General features: G+C 38.2%; 1 protein-coding gene across 1 annotated transcript; it reads right to left on the reverse strand.

Moving 5' to 3' along the window:
• Positions 1-1761: 1761 nt before the first annotated feature.
• LOC139975612 (ATPase family AAA domain-containing protein 3-B-like) lies at positions 1762-19669 on the reverse strand. The gene is made up of 14 exons (XM_071983655.1): positions 19032-19669; positions 18226-18302; positions 17351-17512; positions 16857-16926; positions 15801-15966; positions 14747-14816; positions 13618-13830; positions 12877-13002; positions 11202-11326; positions 10226-10277; positions 8788-8858; positions 7829-7996; positions 6188-6296; positions 1762-4685 (listed from the first exon to the last, which is right to left on the reverse strand). Exons 1-14 carry the CDS (start codon positions 19249-19251, stop codon positions 4503-4505), a joined length of 1812 nt encoding a protein of 603 aa, XP_071839756.1. The 5' UTR covers positions 19252-19669; the 3' UTR covers positions 1762-4502.
• Positions 19670-20762: the final 1093 nt, after the last annotated feature.

Here is a 20762-nt window from a genome sequence, read left to right on the forward strand (position 1 = left end):
GCGCAGTGGTTAGTGCTCTGGACTGAGAGAGTTGGGCAAACACATTGTCATGAGTTCAAGCCCATGCCAGAGACATGCCTTTTAATTTTCTGCTCTTTTCCTCCTTCCATTCTGAGGTTGAAATATTAGAAACGAGCATTATTTCTTATCAGTTACTGTGGCGCAGTGGTTAGTGCTCTGGACTGAGAGAGTTGGGCAAACACATTGTCATGAGTTCAAGCCCATGCCAGAGACATGCCTTTTAATTTTCTGCTCTTTTCCTCCTTCCATTCTGAGGTTGATATATTAGAAACGAGCATTATTTCTTAACAGCTACTGTGGCGCAGTGGTTAGTGCTCTGGACTGAGAGAGTTGGGCAAACACTTTGTCATGAGTTCAAGCCCATGCCAGAGACATGTATTTTAATTTTCTGCTCTTTTCCTCCTTCCATTCTGAGGTTGATATATTAGAAACGAGCATTATTTCTTAACAGTTACTGTGGCACAGTGGTTAGTGCTCTGGACTGAGAGAGTTGGGCAAACACATTGTCATGAGTTCAAGCCCATGCCAGAGACATGCATTTTAATTTTCTGCTCTTTTCCTCCTTCCATTCTGAGGTTGATATATTAGAAACGAGCAGTATTTCGTTACAGTTACTGTGGCGCAGTGGTTAGTGCTCTGGACTGAGAGAGTTGGGCAAACACATTGTCATGAGTTCAAGCCCATGCCAGAGACATGCCTTTTAATTTTCTGCTCTTTTCCTCCTTCCATTCTGAGGTTGAAATATTAGAAACGAGCATTATTTCTTATCAGTTACTGTGGCGCAGTGGTTAGTGCTCTGGACTGAGAGAGTTGGGCAAACACTTTGTCATGAGTTCAAGCCCATGCCAGAGACATGCATTTTAATTTTCTGCTCTTTTCCTCCTTCCATTCTGAGGTTGATATATTAGAAACGAGCATTATTTCTTATCAGCTACTGTGGCGCAGTGGTTAGTGCTCTGGACTGAGAGAGTTGGGCAAACACTTTGTCATGAGTTCGAGCCCATGCCAGAGACATGCCTTTTAATTTTCTGCTCTTTTCCTCCTTCCATTCTGAGGTTGATATATTAGAAACGAGCATTATTTCTTAACAGCTACTGTGGTGCAGTGGTTAGTGCTCTGGACTGAGAGATTTGGACAAACACACTGTCATGAGTTCAAGCCCCCACCAGCAGAGCCTTTTAATTTTCTGTTCTTTGGGACAAGCGGAAGTATAAAGGTAAGAAACAAAGTTTATTTTCTTGGGAACCAAAATGGTGTAATGGGTAGTTCTGTCTGTGATGCTACTGATCAGCACGGTTCAATCCCTGGGTGGGTTAGTGGATTCTGTAAAAGGAGTTCGCTGGCAATCCGAAGTGGCCTATGCGAGTTGCGTGGCCCCCTCCCCCTGACAAGGTTCCAAGCGGCCAAAGTGAGATGGCCACTACCCCTCTCCCTGACAAGGTTCCCAAGCGAGTTGGCCACTACCCCCTCTCCCTGACAAGGTTCAGCGGAGAGGTCTCCCTTCTTCCTGACAAGGTTCAGTGAAGAGAAAGTTTTAAAAAAAAACCTAAGTCCAAACAACTGGATCTTTAAGTATTTGAAAAGCTTCCAATTTCAGTGTCCCACCTCATGGTCTAGTGGTACAGAAATTTTTGGCAACCTAAGATCCCCAGTTCAATCCCAACTTCTGCTCGTCTTTTACAAACAAGTAAAAGCACACACACACACAAAACATTTGAAAAATTGCATTAAAAATTTGCATCCACTCATATTGCATCTATTTAGACCAACCAGACAAATTCATTTAATACTCTTACACTATTTCTTCAAAAATGTTGCTAGAGAAGAATAACATTCGCTTCAAATATGTTTTACTGGTAAATGGATAATTTAACATAGGTTAATCTTTTCCATGCCAAATCGGTTCATGGGAGGGTTTTTTTCTTCACCCTAGTTAACATCATTGAACTACCTGTCCGAAATCAAGTTGTCCCAATCAATATATGCTAAAAGTAGACAACCAAGTAAAGAACAGACAGTGAACTACCATTGACCTTTTTAAGGAAACGACAGCATAATAACTTCTTAGCAACAGTATTAATACAGTTAACTGCACACTTTTGAACATTTTGAAACAAATGGGAGCTTTTTTGGTGCAACTGACTTTAAGGATTTACTTGTAAGAAATATTTACTCACCATTGCACCTAAAATTTAACAACACAAATGATGTTACAGCAATACAGATTCATTTTTATGAATGATTCTAGAGGTACCTGTTGCACATCCAACTTAAAGGACCCTAGAATTAATTATTTCTTAAGGCAATTTTCCTCCTGGCTATCAGTCATCATTCGCAAAGTTTAGAACAATTTAAGGAGTTTTGGGACAAGTTTGCAACGAAGTGCTGGACACAAGCTCTCAAAAAATTATTAGGATCTGAACCTGGTATGAAATCATTCTCCCTACCACACCCCTTGCCCCCTCCCCCACTTTCCTACAACAAGACTTTACCCTTGATTATTATAGCTTTTTGCTGAGGAAAAGGAACTTGGTTTTCATGCCTGGTTCTTAAAGTCTGACATTCCTCCTCAATTAATACAAATTAACTCATCATGATTAATTAACTCATCATGACATGTCTCTGAGACAATGGAAAAGAGCAGAAATCCCACGCTTGAAATAATTCAAGAGAGAGCTACAATAATGTTTGATTCCCCAGTGATCGTTCTCCCAGGCTGGTAATTTGATAGAGAAACACGGTACATGTGAAACCAACCGTTGAAAACAATTGCGAGGAATTTAATAAGAGTTGCATCTTCCTATCCACTTTCCCTTTATAAAACGTGTGAAATTGAAAGGAATGATGTTTTGACTTTCTTTTTAACAGCAGCTTGTGGCCATCATTTCACATCTTCTGATGAACAAAAAAGTGAAAGTGTAGGTGAGACAAAGAAAGACTTTCACGACATATTTATAATTTCAAGTCACAGCCATCTCTCCCAATACATGAGGTATATATGGATACTTCAACCAGAATGCAAAACTGCACTGAAGTTTCGATTACTTCATTTGCAATAGAATTCTGCTTATTCACCAGAACAGCTTTTATAATATAAATGTCCTGATATCTACCATGAGATACACTATCATGTGTAAATGGTTTCCTGAGTTTGACTGCTGGTGACCCAGATGACCTTTGACCTCTACCAAAGCAATTGAGTTTTTCTATTCAATATAACGCATCCACATGCCACTTGTAAACACAATATCTCAAGTTAAATCTCCATGCTTCCTAACTTGAGATATAGTGTTTACAAGGTTTTCAGTGTTTGACACCTGGTGACCTCAGATGACCTTTAACCTCCACATTAAACCATTAACTTCTTCTCAATATGATTCATGCACATGTCAAGTATAAAAGATTTCCACAATTCGACCCCTGGTAATGCCAAATGACCTTTGATCTCCACCAAAAATAATAAGGGTCTTGAACTCAACGTGTCACAACTGCATACTAAATATCAAATTAGTCCAAGCTTTCCTTCATGAGATATCCTGTTTACATGTTTTCACAATTTGGCCTCTGGTGACCCCACATGACGTTTGACCTCCCAGAAAACAATACGGTTCTCTTACTGAATATGGTATTCCTACACACCAAATATAAAATTGGTCCAATTTTCCCTTCCTTTCCCAAGCAATGCGTCATACACACATACTCATCCGCCTGTATGACTAGTCATTGACTGCAAAGGTTACGATTATAATCGAAGCCAAAAAGCAGGATCAATAACATCTGACAAAATCTGAGAAATTAGATCTTAATCCCCAATTTGGTAAGGCACTATATATATAGCGTTAGCTGTCCTGAAATGAAAATTGACCTCAACAGCAGGATTCTGGTACTAAATGTGATAGATACATCAACATACTAAATATGACATCTGTCCTTGCTGAAATATTTTGAAAAAATAACCATGGTTTTCATAATTTGACCCCTGGTTAACTCCATTGACCTACGCCCACAACATTAGGGTTCTTGTACTCAATGTGGTACATAATTGCCACCTGTTGAGGCACAATGCCCACATAAAGATCACTGCTGTGAATACTAGTTGGGGGTGGGCCATGTCGCCCCCCTCGCCTCCCTGCCCAGTGTCATGGCCCCTGGATTACGAAGCAAGTGTGTTGTGGATGATCTGAGTAATGAATAATACACACACTTCTTTTGATTAATATCCATAAATCTGACTTATTAAATGAAATTCTGATTTTTCTCACAATATATCCTCCTCCACTCGCATCGAAACTCTTAAAATTTTTTAGATAACGGTTCAATTTGTCATCTTGTATAGAAATTTCAGACCACTTGCTAACAGGAGTTGGTCACCACCTTTTGTACCTTGCTGTCTCGTACCATCCCCCTCTGTCGCTCTCTCTCTCCTCCCAATCTCCCCATCTTGCTCTCTCTATCTTCCTCTATCTTTCCCCCCGGTCATCTCACTTCTGTTTGGTGGTCGGTTCCGATATTTTCCTATCGTGCAGCTTTTCTAACTTCCCCAATCTAGATTCTTCGCTCTTTTGCCAGTCTATCTTCTGTTGGTGTTGCTTCACCGCGTCCATGACCCTCGCATCCACCATCTCGCTGGTTAACACCCCGTCGTCAGAGGCAAATGCAGCGGCCTGAAAAAATTAAGATTATCATCGAAAATGTCACTTGCGTCTACTTCAAAACTTCTTCTAGTTGAGAGAAAAAATTTGAAATGTCTTGCCAACTTGATGTTGTTTTATAATACCAAATATTGTTTTTAGTCATTTTAATATCTACATAAATTCATAACTTTCATGTAAAACAATGGATAACAGCCTTCTTTACATATTTCTATCTCGTAAAACTTCTTCCGTGAATGGGAAAGAGCAAAAGAAATATTTGGCTTTCGGGAACAAGATTCGAACTGGCGACCTCGGGGTTACAATGTATTACAAATAAAAAAATTATCAAATCAATTAATTATTTTGAATGCTTTCATTAGTTTTGCTTGAACTCTTTGTTATAGATGCAAACTTTTCAAAGGAATAAAAATAAAAACATAAAGAAATACTAGCTAGTCTGACTATCCTACTTGTGTCAAATAACTGAGCCATAAATTGTGTTAAACAGAACATATACTTCATTAGCATCCTGGCTTTTTTATTCAGCTACATACCTTGAGAGAACATAGTGCCTTTTATAAGCAAAATTTAACATTTCCATGCAATTCTGAACCCTGATTCCAGGAATTTCCAAAAAGGTTCAATTTCATTAAATCAATGAATGTTAAAAATATATATATATATATATATATATATATATATATATATATATTTTTATTTACCACTGTCATTGACTGAAACAAAATCATATAAATATTAAAAGCAGATATGTAATCTAACCGACAATCCATTTACAACATTATTAACTATGAAGAAAATGTCTAGCTTACGGGGAATAATTAACTGTTCAGATATAGTGTAGCAGTTATTAAGACTGAGTTTTGTCTCTCACAAAATACAATGGTTTCTGTGTGTAAAAACTATTATACATCTTCGCGCTTGCGTAGCAACCGGCAAAGCATTATGCAATGCATTGCCAGATAGATTATTCTCTGGTTAAGATTTGTCGATAATATCAAAGCACTTTGTACGTTGGCAGCCGGTCATTCGTTAAACAAATTAAAAATCAATAAAATCAAAAATCTTTTAGGGGCAAAGAGATGTACTACATAAGGATTCTTATCTAACATGAGCCAAATTCACATTTCATTAATTTTTTGGAAATAAATCAACCTGGTGGTTGTCACAATAGTCTCGCTACTTATGACATTTTTATACTTGTTCTAAAATACTGGTAATGCTTCCGCAAACAAATTTAACTATGAAGATGTCTAGCAAAGATCTGCCCATAACATCCATCCACTCTGCTTGTTGACAGCCTGTTATCATACAATTTACACCTTTTTCGGGGGGACGTGTGGGATCGCATTTAATTAAATCTGAAAAACAATGACTCGTTACTACACTTTCGCTTGCTCAGAAGCGATGCCAGTGTTCTCTTCCTCGACAAAAAATTGTCTCCTCGTGAAGGACTACATTTATGGCTCTACATTTATCGCTCTACAGACTCTACATTTATCGCTAGCACCTACCTGCCAGGCCACCCCGAGTTTGGCGATTTCTCGTCCCGAAAGCCCTTCCGTCATCTCAGCTATACTGGAACACTTTGCGTTGAAATCAAACTTGCCGACTTTCAATGTTCTACACAGAGAGAGATATAGAGAGAGAAATATTGACGACGACAACATTTTTCCTGCCAAAATAAAATATCCAGAGATTCGAAAGCAAAAATACTTTACAATTATTATTAATTAACCGACAGTAATTACGGCTGTTACGGTAAAAAACCTTGCGCAGAGTTAGAACTTGCGTGTATTAATATGCAGACAGAAAATTGGCCAGCAAATCAAACTTTCATTACAATCACTGAAATCTGTTTGGATTTATTCTTTAGCAAAAGTAGAGGCCCCGTGGATTTTGCATCGGCTGTATTTACCGGTTCGTCTCTTGGAAAGATAATGCCGCGATATATTTTTTTGGTAATATCAAACAAACTTTTCATTTGTCTGTTTCACATGTTATCCTCTTACAGTCTACCTCTCGAGAGGATCCTGCTACGGCTGAAACATCCTCAAACTTTTGCATATTCATGAACAAAATCCTTTGATGAATTTTATAGATTTAAAAAAAAATATATAAATACCCTACTCCACTTGAGATTTCTGTTTGATATGAAAGTTCCATTGGGATCAATAGGAATATTCAATCACAAAAATGACTAATCTCGTAAAATTCAATTTTTTGGGGGGAGGATTTGCACTGAATTAGCCTTAATTAATTCATGAGGAAGGAAAGAAAGAAAGATGAACAACCATTCCAAAATCAAAGTTACCAAAATTTCAGTTTTACTTTTTTAAATAATTTTCAGGGATGTTTCTGATGAATTAAAATATTTCAATTTCATCCAGCTTCTGAAAAAAATGCAAATTATGCATTTGAGGAATATGCCCAGCCTCTTTTTATTGTAAACATCGGCACAATTATTTCAAACATCGATAGCGCCTTCGGGAAGACAAAATCGGTTTGTAAACGAAAATATTTTCACGAAATGAGAAATACCGTGAAACCAACGTCTTTCTCGTGGCGTGAATAACACATGAGTAGAATATTCTCCCCACCCCCCTTCCCAACTCAATCCACCCCAACCTCCGTTCCAATATTAACAGTGGTATTTCAAATGATTTATAATGCCTACAGCCCCTAACCTTTGTTAGTAATAATGATAGCTCAACACTGAATCTGACCCTAATTTGACCCCCAGGTAAATAGATTAGTCCTGATTTATACCGTTTTCCTGTCATCAATTAGTGTTTTATTCGTGAAGCAAAATAGTATTAAAATCAACAGGAAGCGGTGATATGTGACCTTGGACGTATAGATATGCACTCGGTTGATAAATTAAAAAAAAAATCCCTTGTCTGTTCTGACACAAAAATTATCCCCGAGATCATCCTTGAACAGGGAAGAGCCTGGGTGAAAAAAAAATCACAGAACTTTTGCAAAAATTGCGGTATAGGCTCTAGTTTGCATATGCTAAAGTGTGTTAGGAAAATAGTTTTTGTCCCCGAGGTAGAAAAGAAAATCACGGATATTCTGCGAATTCGCGGAAAAAGCTCATGCCTGCTTGAATGTCGTAATGACATTTCACTCGACCTGGGATCCGAAAAACTCACTTCTTTCCTTCCGTAGCTGGTTTGATGACGTATTGATCGAAATAAAACCGCACCATCCTCTCCCTCTCATCCAACCCTGGGAGACCAAACTCCACCATCTCGTCTAACCTGTCGTTGATTGCCCAATCGAACTGTTCCGGCTGGTTGCTGGCGAGGACTAACATGAATCTAACAGAAAGTTAAGCGAGAGATTGGTCACAAACATGTGGAGTTTTCTACAGAGCAAAGTTTTTTATAGCTTTACTTGAAAAACAGATTTACAAAGAATTTTACTAACCCAGCAAATTTTTGCAATGTTAAAAATACTTGGCATGTTATTACAAAATTACCTTAACTTTGCAACGTTATATGAATTTACACATACTTTAAAATAAGTAACCTCTAAACAAAGCTACCTTCACTTTCTTACGCTAGTCTTCGACTGAACTTTAAGAAAAAAATTTGGACAGAATTCGGAACTAACACAAGCTCACAGTTAAAAGGAATATTTCAAGTTAAGTAAAGATGGCCTAAGGTATGATTGCATGAGCTCAACTTTTGTTTGTGCCCCTTTAATAAAAAAATGTCTCTCAACCCCTCATTGCCACCTCTTAAGTCACACCCCATCCATCCTCCCCACCTTGTACTGGATGCTTGCTTGATGAATTTTTCCTAATCTCCTACAGTTCTTTCAACAATTTCTCCTATCAAGTGAGTGTGTGGAGTCCAACCACTAGTTTCAGCTTGACCCTCGATTCAAGCCACTTTTAATTTTTTTGAGGGAAAATTATTATATGATCGTGATGCGAAATATATCGAGTTAGAATAACAGAATTTGTACACCAAGGTCATTGTTGTTTCATTATTGTCACAAGATTTGTTTATTTAAACATGTATAATTTACGTGTGGGAGACGAGAGACGAACCAGACAGACTCAGAAACAGAAAGACAAACACACAGACACAAAGAGATGACTCACTTGTTGGATTGTTCCCCTGTACGATAAAGGAAGGCATTGAGCGTGCTCCTCAAATCTTCACTGATTACTTCCTGTTTAGGCGAGAGAACGAAAGAGAAAGTAAAGGAGAAATGTTCAATAAATAGAAAAATATATTTAATTGAAAAGTGTCGATTAAAAATCTTCCTGCCATCATCACGTCAATGACTCATAAAGAAAGGAAGGTAACTTTTAAAAATTTCTTTTCTATAAAACCAATCTGTCGTATCATTTTAATTCATTTTATTGCAAAATATGATCGTACAGAGATGACCCTTTGCCGTCCCGCATCCGGGGCATCTTTTTTGCATCTATGAGGGAACTTTTTGCCATCAAAATCAACGATTCATACTAATTTCACAACAAAAAAAATTAATTAAAAATGTCTTTTTGTAACCATTTCTTCACAGTATTTTAATTCACTCTATTGCATAAGATCATCATATCGAGGTATAACCTTTGCCTTTCTTGCATCTTTCTGTATCGTTGAAGGATTATTTTTAACTATTATGGTAGCAAACTCATGCAAATATCTTTGGCTGGTGTCACCATAACCAAGCAGGGGTGTGTATGTATGTGTGTGTTTGAGATGGCCATTTAAACTCTGTAGGGGTCTACCTGAAGCCTAGGGCGGTCTTTCCAACTGAAGGGAGGGTCGCCGCAGTAGATGTGTGAAGGAAGATCGTCTCATCACCTACGCTTTTCAAATGTACCTAACTACGCTATCAATTCACTCTGGCAGCAGCAGTAGTAGTAATGTAAATCAATCTTTCTTCTGTCTCTCACACACATCCCTTTGTGGACACCTTCTACCCGGTGCCCCACCATATGGCTTGGTCCCTCGACATCAAGAAGGGATCTCCAAGTGACCCTTTAAGCATGTTACCACCCTTGATCCACAAGACATTATACAACTCTAGTCTTTATACAATAACAGTGACTGTCACCAGGGGGTAGGAGCCGGGGGAGTACTGGTGGCACGTGCCCCCCCACTTTTTTTCAAAATAGCAAATGTGCCCTACTGGCAAATAAAATGTGCCCCTTTGATGAAGAACTGTCTTTCGGATATTTTAAGCCTTTGTTAATTTTAATATTTTATTTTAATTTTTTTATTTTTAGTCTGTACATGCTATTTTTAAAATGGCATCCCATATCTTTTTGTAGCACTGTTAACAATAAACAATCAATGTTGCAGCGCACCATAATAGTATTGACCAGCGCACCATAATAGCATACTAACACATCATATATATTTCAGACCATTGTGTATCAATTTTTAGCCTAATGAGTGATGGTTGTGGAATGATGTTGTGCCCCCCCCCCACTTTTTGGAAGCTTCCTACCCCCTGACTGTCACACTCACTTGCGATGAGACTCAAAATCGTGCGACAACAACAGGGTATAAAAATGAATGACTCACCGAACTTCTCCGTCTGAGGAATGCGTCGGCCTCGTCGACAAACAGCAAAACCCTGAAAGAAATGAGATGGAGATGGTGGGTCGGATCTCAGTAAAAAGAGGGTGCCTTCAATGAGGCAACTTATCACAGGCTGTTAGTGATCAATTCGGCTGTTAGCAATCAATTCGATTCAGGGAATCTTTAAACTTGAACCAATTATGCTGTTTCAACTAACTTCATGAAATTCTGCCCATCACCTTTGGGAGACACCTGTCTTCCAAAGCAGATACTGCTTCACATCTTTATCAACCTTCAGAAAACTACACTTCTTCTCGTTAGATCCGTCTTGTTTCGTACTCAAAAGCAGGAGGTTGTGTGTTTAATGTCTTTCAAGGCACAGGTGGGTGAAGTGCTTGCCCCCTCCTACCCCCCCCCCTCACCTGGTCGCTTACGGCAAGCTGGCAAATTTTTCTGCAACCCATGAAGTTTTCAGAACCTTATTAACATGGGCTGTGAAATGTTGAAATACTGTATCAGTGTTGTTTTTTTATAAATCCAAGCGTAAATCGACTGAAACAATGAAATTACATTGAACTCTGTGTGTTCACAAAACTGTGTATTTGTGCGTTCACAATCCAAAATAAGTTTACAAAACTGGAGGCTTTTTTAAAATGAAAGGGTGTTATTGTGATAGGTTATTTCAACACACTCCTGCTAGACAATGGACTCATAGATACATTCTAACCTTTGATTTCCCCAAATTATGTAATATTTTCATAGATATTTCACAGGAGAAGGTACACCTTGTTGTGTTGTGACCCACAGATTGGGTACAATATTTCAACTGTAGCCAGCAAGATCAATTTCGTGCAAACCTGTTTTTTGTAAAGAGATCGATGATATGGTAAGAATACGTGAAAAATGCATCTATCATTTGTCACCAACAACTACAGCAACGAATGAAGAATCAACAGATACCGATTCAAAGAAAACTTACCCCCTTCTACTAGTGGAAGCCCAGTCAAACAGCTTGTGCATAGCGCTGACCCCCTCCCGCCCCATGGGGGCGACATCTCCCCCTGTCATGATGGCGTAATCCATACCTGAATGCATGGCAAGTTTCTGAAGGACAAGTAAGAATTAGAAAAGAAAAAAAGTGTCATACGATTAGATCTAAGCAAACATTTTTCGGGTTGTCATTTAAGCATCACATTTCTCATTTTTCCCTTTAAAGTCTCAATACGTGTGTTTGTTGATGAATTTCAGGAAAACAAACGTCCGAAGCAGATTCAATGTTTCTTGTTCTAAATGCACTCTGACCAGATGGGTTTTAATGGAGAAAAGCTGTCACAATCGAAAGAAAGAAATTTATTTTCTGTTGCCCTTATGGCGCGAACAATTTACCAAAATCACTGCGACCGCCCATATCAGCATGTTCATTACACAAATGTAACCTATAATACATACTCGTATCGTCCACTTTTTTTAACCAATTCCACGGAGGAAACGTCTAAAAACACCTGTTGATTCATTGCAAAGGAAGGAAATGACACAATTTTGCAAGCTACATCGGAAAGACCGAAAGAAAGATACTATTCAAGAGAAAGGACCTAACACAGGAAAGCCACAAAAGTGAAAGTCAGAATTGATTGGCGTATGATCTGTTGGGCAGGGCTTACAAATTTTGATTGAAGTTGATTTTTATTCAACACAAAATGTTTAACGACAGATAACTCAATGAAAGTAATAATTATTGACATGGAAATTGCATAAAACGGTGTCATTTTCACTGAGCTTTTAGTGCAGTAAGCTGGAAAGGTTGAAGTTTCAATTTTGCAAACACATACTGAGACTTTAAAATATGATTATTTACAACAGATCAAACTTCCACAATGCTCTGGTTAAGTGACAACCTATCAAACCTAGCCTCAGTGATGTTATTAGACTGTAGACTTCAAAAAAGTAGAATTATTGAATTGAAGTTGATAGATGTCTTGATACTTTTCCATGAAAGGTTCCATAAAGTTCAATAACTTTTAATTGGCTAATCCAAAGGTAAGTTGGAAATAATTTGCATTTTTCAGTTAGGCTGTTGACTAGCGATTGATACTAAACACGAGAAAAGATGTTTGGGTTTCGACATGCCGCCAAGATCGGAATGAAATCATTCATTACTGGCTCTTTAACCTTCATTTGAGCACCACTCGGTTTTGGTAACATTAGTGATATAACGCAAGCGACTTCCTCGAATAGTAAAATTCAAACTGAATTCATTCAAGGAATGCAAATATAAAAAAATTCAAGTGGTTTCACATTTGCAGGCATATACCTGATATGCACATTGATGGTTGGATCTTTTAAACGTAAACAATTGCTCTATATTTAATTATATAATTGTTTATAATTATGTATAATTATTTATAACTATTAATAAATATTTAATTAATATTCAATAATCATGTTGGCTATTAATATCCCTTCAAGTTAGATGTGCAAAGCACATCACATTTGGCTCTTCTTGGTATGTAGGAGAAATAAAAAGCTGTAAGCCAGCTTGCTTTTCACAAAAAAATAGAAAACGTCACAAACTGAGGGTTTGACACAAATATGAACAAATTATAAACTTTCAAATCATACCAGAAAGATCGAAAGGGTTATGACATCTACCTTACCTTAGCAAACAAAGTTTTTCCTGTGCCTGGTGGTCCGTGCATGAGTATATTCCTGTACAGGCCTCTGTTTGATTTGGTGTTTCTGGTTGTTACGGCAATTTCACGAATTCTCTCCTCCAAGGTGGGCTAAAATGTGAACCAAATATTAGAAAGAACTAAATGTGAGGAAAGGAAATGCAGTTATTCGCATAGACAAGGATAAGAACACCATTCACAGAAATTATGACTTTGAACTGTCAAGTAATAAGAAATGGGTGGAAAAGCTGTCAAACTTTTAGACTATTTTTACAGTTAATAACTACTCATTTAATATGACATCTAATTTATGAGAAAATTTTCCTTTCCTTGCAGGATACCAGTTAGCATCTAACAAAATCACAATAAAATAACATTTGCTCCATTTACTGCTACTTCTAGGTTTGAATGTCAGACATTCCATAACTGTGACATCATTAATGATTAATTAATGGACAGTCCTAAATGTCACTATCATGTTGCTGCCGGTAGAGGTGTACGTAACCACATGCACCAAACTGGTCTATTGATGCAAGATCTGTTAGATGTAGCCACCTTGAAATATTCAGTTCACACCAAGGTATTCATGCCTTCACCTTAGACAACAAATACAACAAGGGTGTTTAATTTAAACAAGTTATAGTCCAATTTTTATTCCTTTGAATTATCAATAAATAACAAGCCAACTTTGACGACTTCAGCAAATCTTTTACAGACTCTCCCTACCTTGAGGATGACACCCTGCAGGGCACTGGCTGGACGAGTGAACCACTTCTTGCAAAATTTAATCGGATGTTTTAGCACCTCTACTGGAGTGAACCTAGAAGTGTCCCGGACCAAGGAAGGCTTTCCTAGACGGGCTTCGGCGTATCTCCCCAAGACGGACGTTCCCTGCTTGGCTGAGTAGACTCCCACTGCTAGAAGGGTTAGTCCCGCAACCTGTCCGACAAAGATGGAAACACTTTACAAGAGCAAGAAAGCATTAAAGGAAGGACTCAATTTGACATGAGGAAGGCAACTTTTGGGCCTGATATATCTGTTAGTAATCTAAAATCAATCGCTTGGATGTTGTATCAATTACACCTGATGCAAGTTTATGTAACTAAAGTTATTTTGAAGCAATATGTAAATTTTTACCTTGCGATATGTCATTTCCTACTGTATGATTGCCCTTCCACCTTATGATTATGCATTATGCAGATTGGCCATTTTAACTTTGCATTTTTGGATTTTCAAGAAGAGTAATGTTGCTGCAGACTGATTGGTCTGTTTTATCATGTGACCAAATCTAGTACTTGTGATTGGCTGGCAGTAGGTACTTTTCTTCACTTTTGTGTTGAGAAGTTGGTCTCTGTGCTTTGGCACATAAAAGTTATGCATAAATTGTCACAAGCCATAATCAAATCACTGACCAGGTAAACATAGCAAATGTTTTGGCTGCTGGAAAGATTTCAGTTGTGATTTTCACCTTTCGATCCCTGCTGGATACGCTAAAAGCATCTCAATTTCCTTAGAGAGAAGAGGACTGACAAAACATCTTGTTGATACCAAGGACAACTAGTGTGTTCTAAAATCATCTCATGTCACCCGTTAACAGTGCACCCATCCCTACACATGCCGTTGCTTTTCACGTTTGATGAAAGATTATTACAACAGAGAACAATTTGTGTACTTGGAAGCCCTACAGCTTGACTTAAACTTGAGTAGGAATCCAGACACAGTAAACAACAAAGTGTATGGCACAGCCTAACCTTTTCCACTCCCAACTTATCTCCCCTTTCCACCTGACCCCCCCCCCCCCGCCTGCTCCATCCCCACACATCTGACACCTTCTCTCTCCCAATCTTCAACTTACTGAAGCAGTGACTTTATCCCAGTCAGAGATGAATGCTCTTAAACCATCCCCTATGATGCTACCGGCAGTTCTGAAAAATAAAACAAAAATTATGCCAGTTTTAGAGCTCGTGTTTGGCTACTATCACGAAATGTAAGAAGTGTATTGGATGTTTTCAACCTTTCTGATGGTATTTGTTGGGAGTGGGGGGGGGGAGGGGTATATTCCTAAAGCAACTGGCATGCTGTTAATATCTAAAACTACATAAAAACTATTATCAAGATATCACCAGGTTCCTACCACCAGAATGGTTCTGCAGAATGGTTACGAGATGCGGGTTTTTCCTAGTCAAATAGTTAGTTTCTGTACTTTTTCTTGCTTTCTCATATATATATTTTTCCCCATGCCTTTCTTGCTTGGAAGTGTTCTAATTTATTTAAGTCACTTCTTAGAACACTTTCTTTTCACAACTTTGCATGCTGTTCATCTTAACTTAATCAATTGTTGTGGGAAAACAAATAAACGTAATTCCAATGAAATACGTCCAACAGATTAAATTTAAAGCCGACAACAACTCCACCCGAATTTTTGATACGCTTAGGTATAGGCTTGGCAAAATTCACAGCTGTTATCACATTCTTGAAGGCCCACTGTAAAATGTTGGTTTATGATCTGGAAAGTAACCAACTTTCTCAAGGTCTGTACATTTCCTAGGGACATTTTTAATTCCACAAAGTTGCAGTACAATTTCATACTGGAATATAATACATGGCAAGAGATATTTTTCTTTACGATTTCATATTTTTTTGGTAACATCTTGATATACTCTCATCTAGCATAACTCAACAGTGTTTGTTTAGAATAAATATCATAAATCAAAAAAATTTCAACTTTATGAAATGTATTTTTTAACTAGTTTGACTTTTCGTAGGTTAAAAGCTGACAGATGTGCTAGAGAGTCAAGAATGACCCTTTGGTGACAAACTGAAGATAGGACTGTGGATGTAGGGGAGGTAACTACCACAATGAGATCCTTTGTTTATAGTAACTTGACCCTATTTCTTTCTACACTCACTGAATGGATTGCAGGACGGTGTCTCGGTGTTCCCTAGCTTGGATCCGGATCTGTTCGTTACGTATATCTTTGTTTTCTCGTTCAATTTGGGCTTTCCCTGATAGCTCCGCCTCCAATCTCTTCATATCGTTCTTGTGTTTCAGCTCCGCTTCGTATTCTATGGTTGCTAAGGGCGAAGAAATCAAATCGGTGGGAATCAGTAATGAATTAAGAAAGGTTTTGCTCTGGGGTAGATCGGGGAAATTAGTATCACCTTCGGTGTGTGGGGTGGGAAGTGGCACACCATTAGTTCATTACAAACTATTTTCTCACATACATCTTGATTCTACGATTTTTGATGTGACCCAAATGCTACATTTACATGTCCATGGGTAAGGATGAGGATCACCTGGGAGGGGGAGGGGGAGGGGGAGGGGGAGGGGGAGAGGAGGAGGAGGAGGAGGAGGAGGAGGAGGAGGAGGAGGAGGAGGAGGAGGAGGAGGAGGAGGAGGAGGAGGAGGAGGAGGAGGAGGAGGAGGAGGAGGAGGAGGAGGAGGAGGAGGAGGAGGAGGAGGAGGAGGAGGAGGAGGAGGAGGAGGTAGGGAGGGGAACATGAAGATTTTCCATGAGGGAAAGAAAGCAATTGCCTGTATTAGGTCCCATTCAAGAAAACATCAAATAAAAAAAACAAACAAACAAAAAGTGAGAAAAAAAAACTAAAATTTAGGCTCAAGTGGATCTGATCTGTCATGCTTAAAACAAATTGTTTAAATCCTCAGTCTTAGGAAGGACCAACAGACCAATAACAGTGCCAAGGAATATGACATGCCACAGCTTGTTTGGGAATAGCGTATCGTTTAACATTCACGACATAACAAGATTTCAATTTTTCACAATTCTCAAAAGAACCTTTTGGGACCATTAGATAATTTTCTATGAACATTGTCGACTACTGTACATCCTCTCAAGTCAAAATGAAACTTTCATGGAAAGGTGTACAATAATATCGCAGAACGAGAACAGACAAAGTCATTCTGGTCTCTTTTATTAGTTGTTACAACTTTGTTTACTACTTACATCTTCTCATGGATTCCTGCTTCTTAACCGAGTCTTCTTGCTTCAATAAGTTCTCCTCGTTCACCCTTTTCTGTGAGAAGGCAAAGCAAAAAATTTAGACTTAAACTGTTCTGTTCCTTTTTTTCTTACATAGCAGACTTTTAACTATGTTACCATGCATCTTACAAAATATATAAAGAAAATAAAAAATGATTTGGTGAAGTGTTGTTTTTTTTTTTTTCGTTTCATATATCGAGACTATCATTAATATGCAAAACCCTCCGGAACATTTTTATTACGCTGAAAGCTAAAAAATGTTATTTCTATAACAGTTAAAAACTGACAAGATTTATGCATAGTAGTGTCCATATTCAGCAGTACATTGCTTAAACAGGAGAGAATCATGTTTCAGGTTCCAGACCGGTTATATCATTTGCAGCATCTGTATTTCATGTACATTTACGTCGCCTACAAAATGCAGATCGCCGACGTATGTAGAATACACAGTACAGTACCTGCTGTGACAACTGATCATCGTAGCGTCTCCTGGCCAGCTGATCCTGGTATTGCGCCCTCTTTTGATGCTCTTGGGTTTCATGGCTTAGAGTCTTGCGTCTCTCCTCCTGTTGTACACGGGACTGATCCAACTTCATTTGCTCGAGAGCGCCTTCATATTCCTGGAAGCGGAAACAATCGGTAAAGATTTTAGTTTCGACTATTTTCTGTAGGGAGCGGTAGCCTACATGCAACCTAACTCGACAAAATTAATAGAAAAAAGTTTAATATGAACAATGAGCAAAGATCGATAAAACCTTTGGTACACCAAAGGATATTGCATTCAGTATTTCGTTAGCACACAATTCAGAAAACATCGAGTCTGTTACAAAATTTGTGAAGACTAACGTTAGTCTTGTCGTATGATTTTGACTGAATGTACGAGGGAGTTTTTATCTTCCTTGTGATGAGTGGTTAAGTCTGTCCGATAATTTTGGAATATTAAGCTCCCTCAAAGGTACACTGAATCTGTGCATGATAGGCAGACTGGAACTACTAATGTTAAACAAAGCCACATCCTTCTTTTGATGACATAAATTAAAAGAAATAAGTTACAAAAAGAGGAAACATAAAATCTGACATAGAAATCATAAACAGACCTTGAAAGCACAAAAAAGTTCTCCATTGGTTCTTACTGGATCTCAACACATCACCTCAGCCTAAAAAGGCAAACATGGCTCTCATTTCCATTGAAATTTCATCATGTTTTTTCTCTCTATATATATCTCTTTTTGATTAAATATCACTTCAAGCAAACGCTAAACAGTTAATGAGAAATTGTAACCCTGGTTTCGAGAAAGAAAAGTCATAAAAATAAAGAAGAAACTACAATTACCTTGATTTTGGCTTGTTTTTCTAACTGTTTATTTTGCTCTTGCATCTTAGCCAGTTCCAGAGCTCCTTTGGCATTTGCTAAAGAAATTGAGTAAAATTTGTGTAAAATAAAAAAGTATCAACATTGCAAGTACTAATGCTGAGTGGCATAAATAGACGAGCCAACCCTACACATTCATTACAATGAAAGTACATGTAATTCATGACCATTCTGTCAAGAAAGTGTAGGATACATGAATGTAGTCATATTATTAAGTACTGTATGCATATTGGGTAGATGAGAAAGCCGTTGCCAAGGCCCTATGCAGATTATCCAGCTGTGTTTTTTCTCGAGTTGTCTCTACAACAGGACATAGTCAAGGTTATTTTTCACTATCTTTATAGGTCTAGCTGACTTGCCTCCTCAGCAAACTTATATGTTAATCACAAACATCTTATAAACCAACTTGATTGTTCATGTAATTGGGAACAGTTTTTATCGGCTACACATATAAATAGCGTACAGTGCACAATACTGAGTGTTTTCGACATGATTGTCATATAGTTACGTGACACATTAGGAAACACACTGAGACTAGTGATTGTCCTGAAATTAATACAACTTCCAAGTTCTGACTTGAGAGATTTGAAGAGAAACTGAGTAATAGGCCTATTGGTCGGTAGGCTAGAGTCTTTTGGCATTTAATGTAACTAAGTGTAAGAAAGAGCCCTGCCCAGTACTTAACAGGGCAAGCTGAACTGACAAAACATTCTTAATCTGAAACTGAGTACACACATTTGAATCTGCCAATTAAAAGCAAACCTCACTTGATTTGTCTAAATCCTTTGCAGCTTTCGCTGCACGTTCCAGTCCAGTTGGATCAAAATTAGACCAATTACTGTAGCTACCACTGGATTTATCCTTCTTGTCTCCGCCATCATCTTTGCCTCCATCTGACCCACCACCACCAGCAGCTCCAACTGCCTGTTCAAAGGACTGGGGCTGCGGGACTTCCTGATCCTTGTTCAAACCAAATATCCACGACATTGTCACTCGGTCTTACTTTCTGATGTTTGATAGTTAGAGGCTCTCTCTGTAGTCTTGTGTCCAGGATAACAGGCTACTGTACTAGTAGTATATAACACTATGGTATAAGAAGCCTAAGTTGCACACCGGGTAACGGTACGATACATGAAAGAGCAAGCTAAATATTTGATCTCATTGGTTTACTGGATTCAATGAAATGTTTAAACAATTTCCCTTATAATGAAGTTTAATAGATTTCTTGTGCATGGACCAGATGTCGGTGTTCTCAAGGCCTTGCAATACTTGGCAGGGCTCACTTGATCAAGCCAGAATTGGACTTCACACGTACTCTTTAGTACATGTACGTATTACACGAACAAACTTGTTATCAAATTTATCACACAATGTAGCATGGTAGATGGGTACTTGTAACACACGTGCAATCTTAGGTAATCCAAAGAGATACTAGGCTACTCCTTTCAGCCGTTTATCGTAAGTCATACTCGGATGGCCGGTGTAGTTTGAAACCGTGAACCTTCCCAATAAGTCGACCCCCCCCCCCCCACCCCATGGAGTTAGACGGCTAGGTTCGGTGGATAAGGGAGAGGATGGAGTGGGCTCATTTGTTTTCTATATGTTGCAGGTATTATAATTAACTCGTCTTTATGAATGCTACAGGATGTGATCTTAGTCTACAGAAAACTCGTAGTAGGTCAAATGACAAAAGGAGTGTCCCTCCTGATCCTTTTTTCTACTAAACTAAACTAAATTGCTTGGGAGAATTGGTGTTCTGCACGTCGGAGGGTTATAGGCTAAAATGCCGATTGAAATGATTTGCCCGATTGTAGCAGAGAGTTCAAACTTCTTGATGTAACGTTGGGTCATGAGATTAGTTCTTTTTCGTAGAAACTTTTTCCCCATACAATTATCCATTTTGACAAGATTATAGATAAACCACTGGCAGGCTAACCGTGGTTAAACGTAGGTATTCGTACTAAATGGTATAAAATACTGGCACACACAGTACGTTTTCTACTATCAATTGGATAACAGTTTCTTACGCAATATTCATTGAAGCGAACCGTATATAGGCCTAGATGGGAAGTACAACAGCAAATCTTCAACAAATATACAAAGGCAAGAAAACACATGCAAGCGTTCATCTCCCACAGGCTTGACAAAAAATGGTCTATAATATATTTTTTCCGTGGTATAGCCTTTGTAATTGTCGCAACACAGAAGTATAACTGTATTTTCCTTGTTTTGTAGATAATTCTTTGGTTTGATTATTCGTGAAACCGCATAATACACATTTAAGCTGCATACATACACTAACAAGTTATGGAATATTCCCAGCGGAAATGGCTTTTGGGAATAAGCACTGGTCCGTGTTTTACATAATGGATATTGCAAGGACTCCCATTCAAAATAAACGGTCTTCATATTTAAAAAAGAAAAATGTAAAGGAAGTATTTCACTGAGGCATATGGCAACACTGAATTATAACGACTTGATGAAACACTCTTTTGATC

Source organism: Apostichopus japonicus, chromosome 11 (assembly GCF_037975245.1).
Source record: "Apostichopus japonicus isolate 1M-3 chromosome 11, ASM3797524v1, whole genome shotgun sequence".
In the NCBI taxonomy this organism is placed as follows: domain Eukaryota; kingdom Metazoa; phylum Echinodermata; class Holothuroidea; order Aspidochirotida; family Stichopodidae; genus Apostichopus; species Apostichopus japonicus.

What these genes read in the sequence shown, in the direction of transcription:
- LOC139975612 (XM_071983655.1), bottom strand. Translation starts at nt 19,251, where the DNA reads ATGTCGTGGATATTTGGTTTGAACAAGGATCAGGAAGTCCCGCAGCCC. An exon ending in GCTTCCACTAGTAGAAGGGG is followed by an intron (nt 10,278 to 11,201) that starts GTAAGTTTTCTT and finishes CATTTCTTTCAG; the next exon opens with GGTTTTGCTGTTTGTCGACG. An exon ending in ACAGGGGAACAATCCAACAA is followed by an intron (nt 7,997 to 8,787) that starts GTGAGTCATCTC and finishes ACTTTCTGTTAG; the next exon opens with ATTCATGTTAGTCCTCGCCA.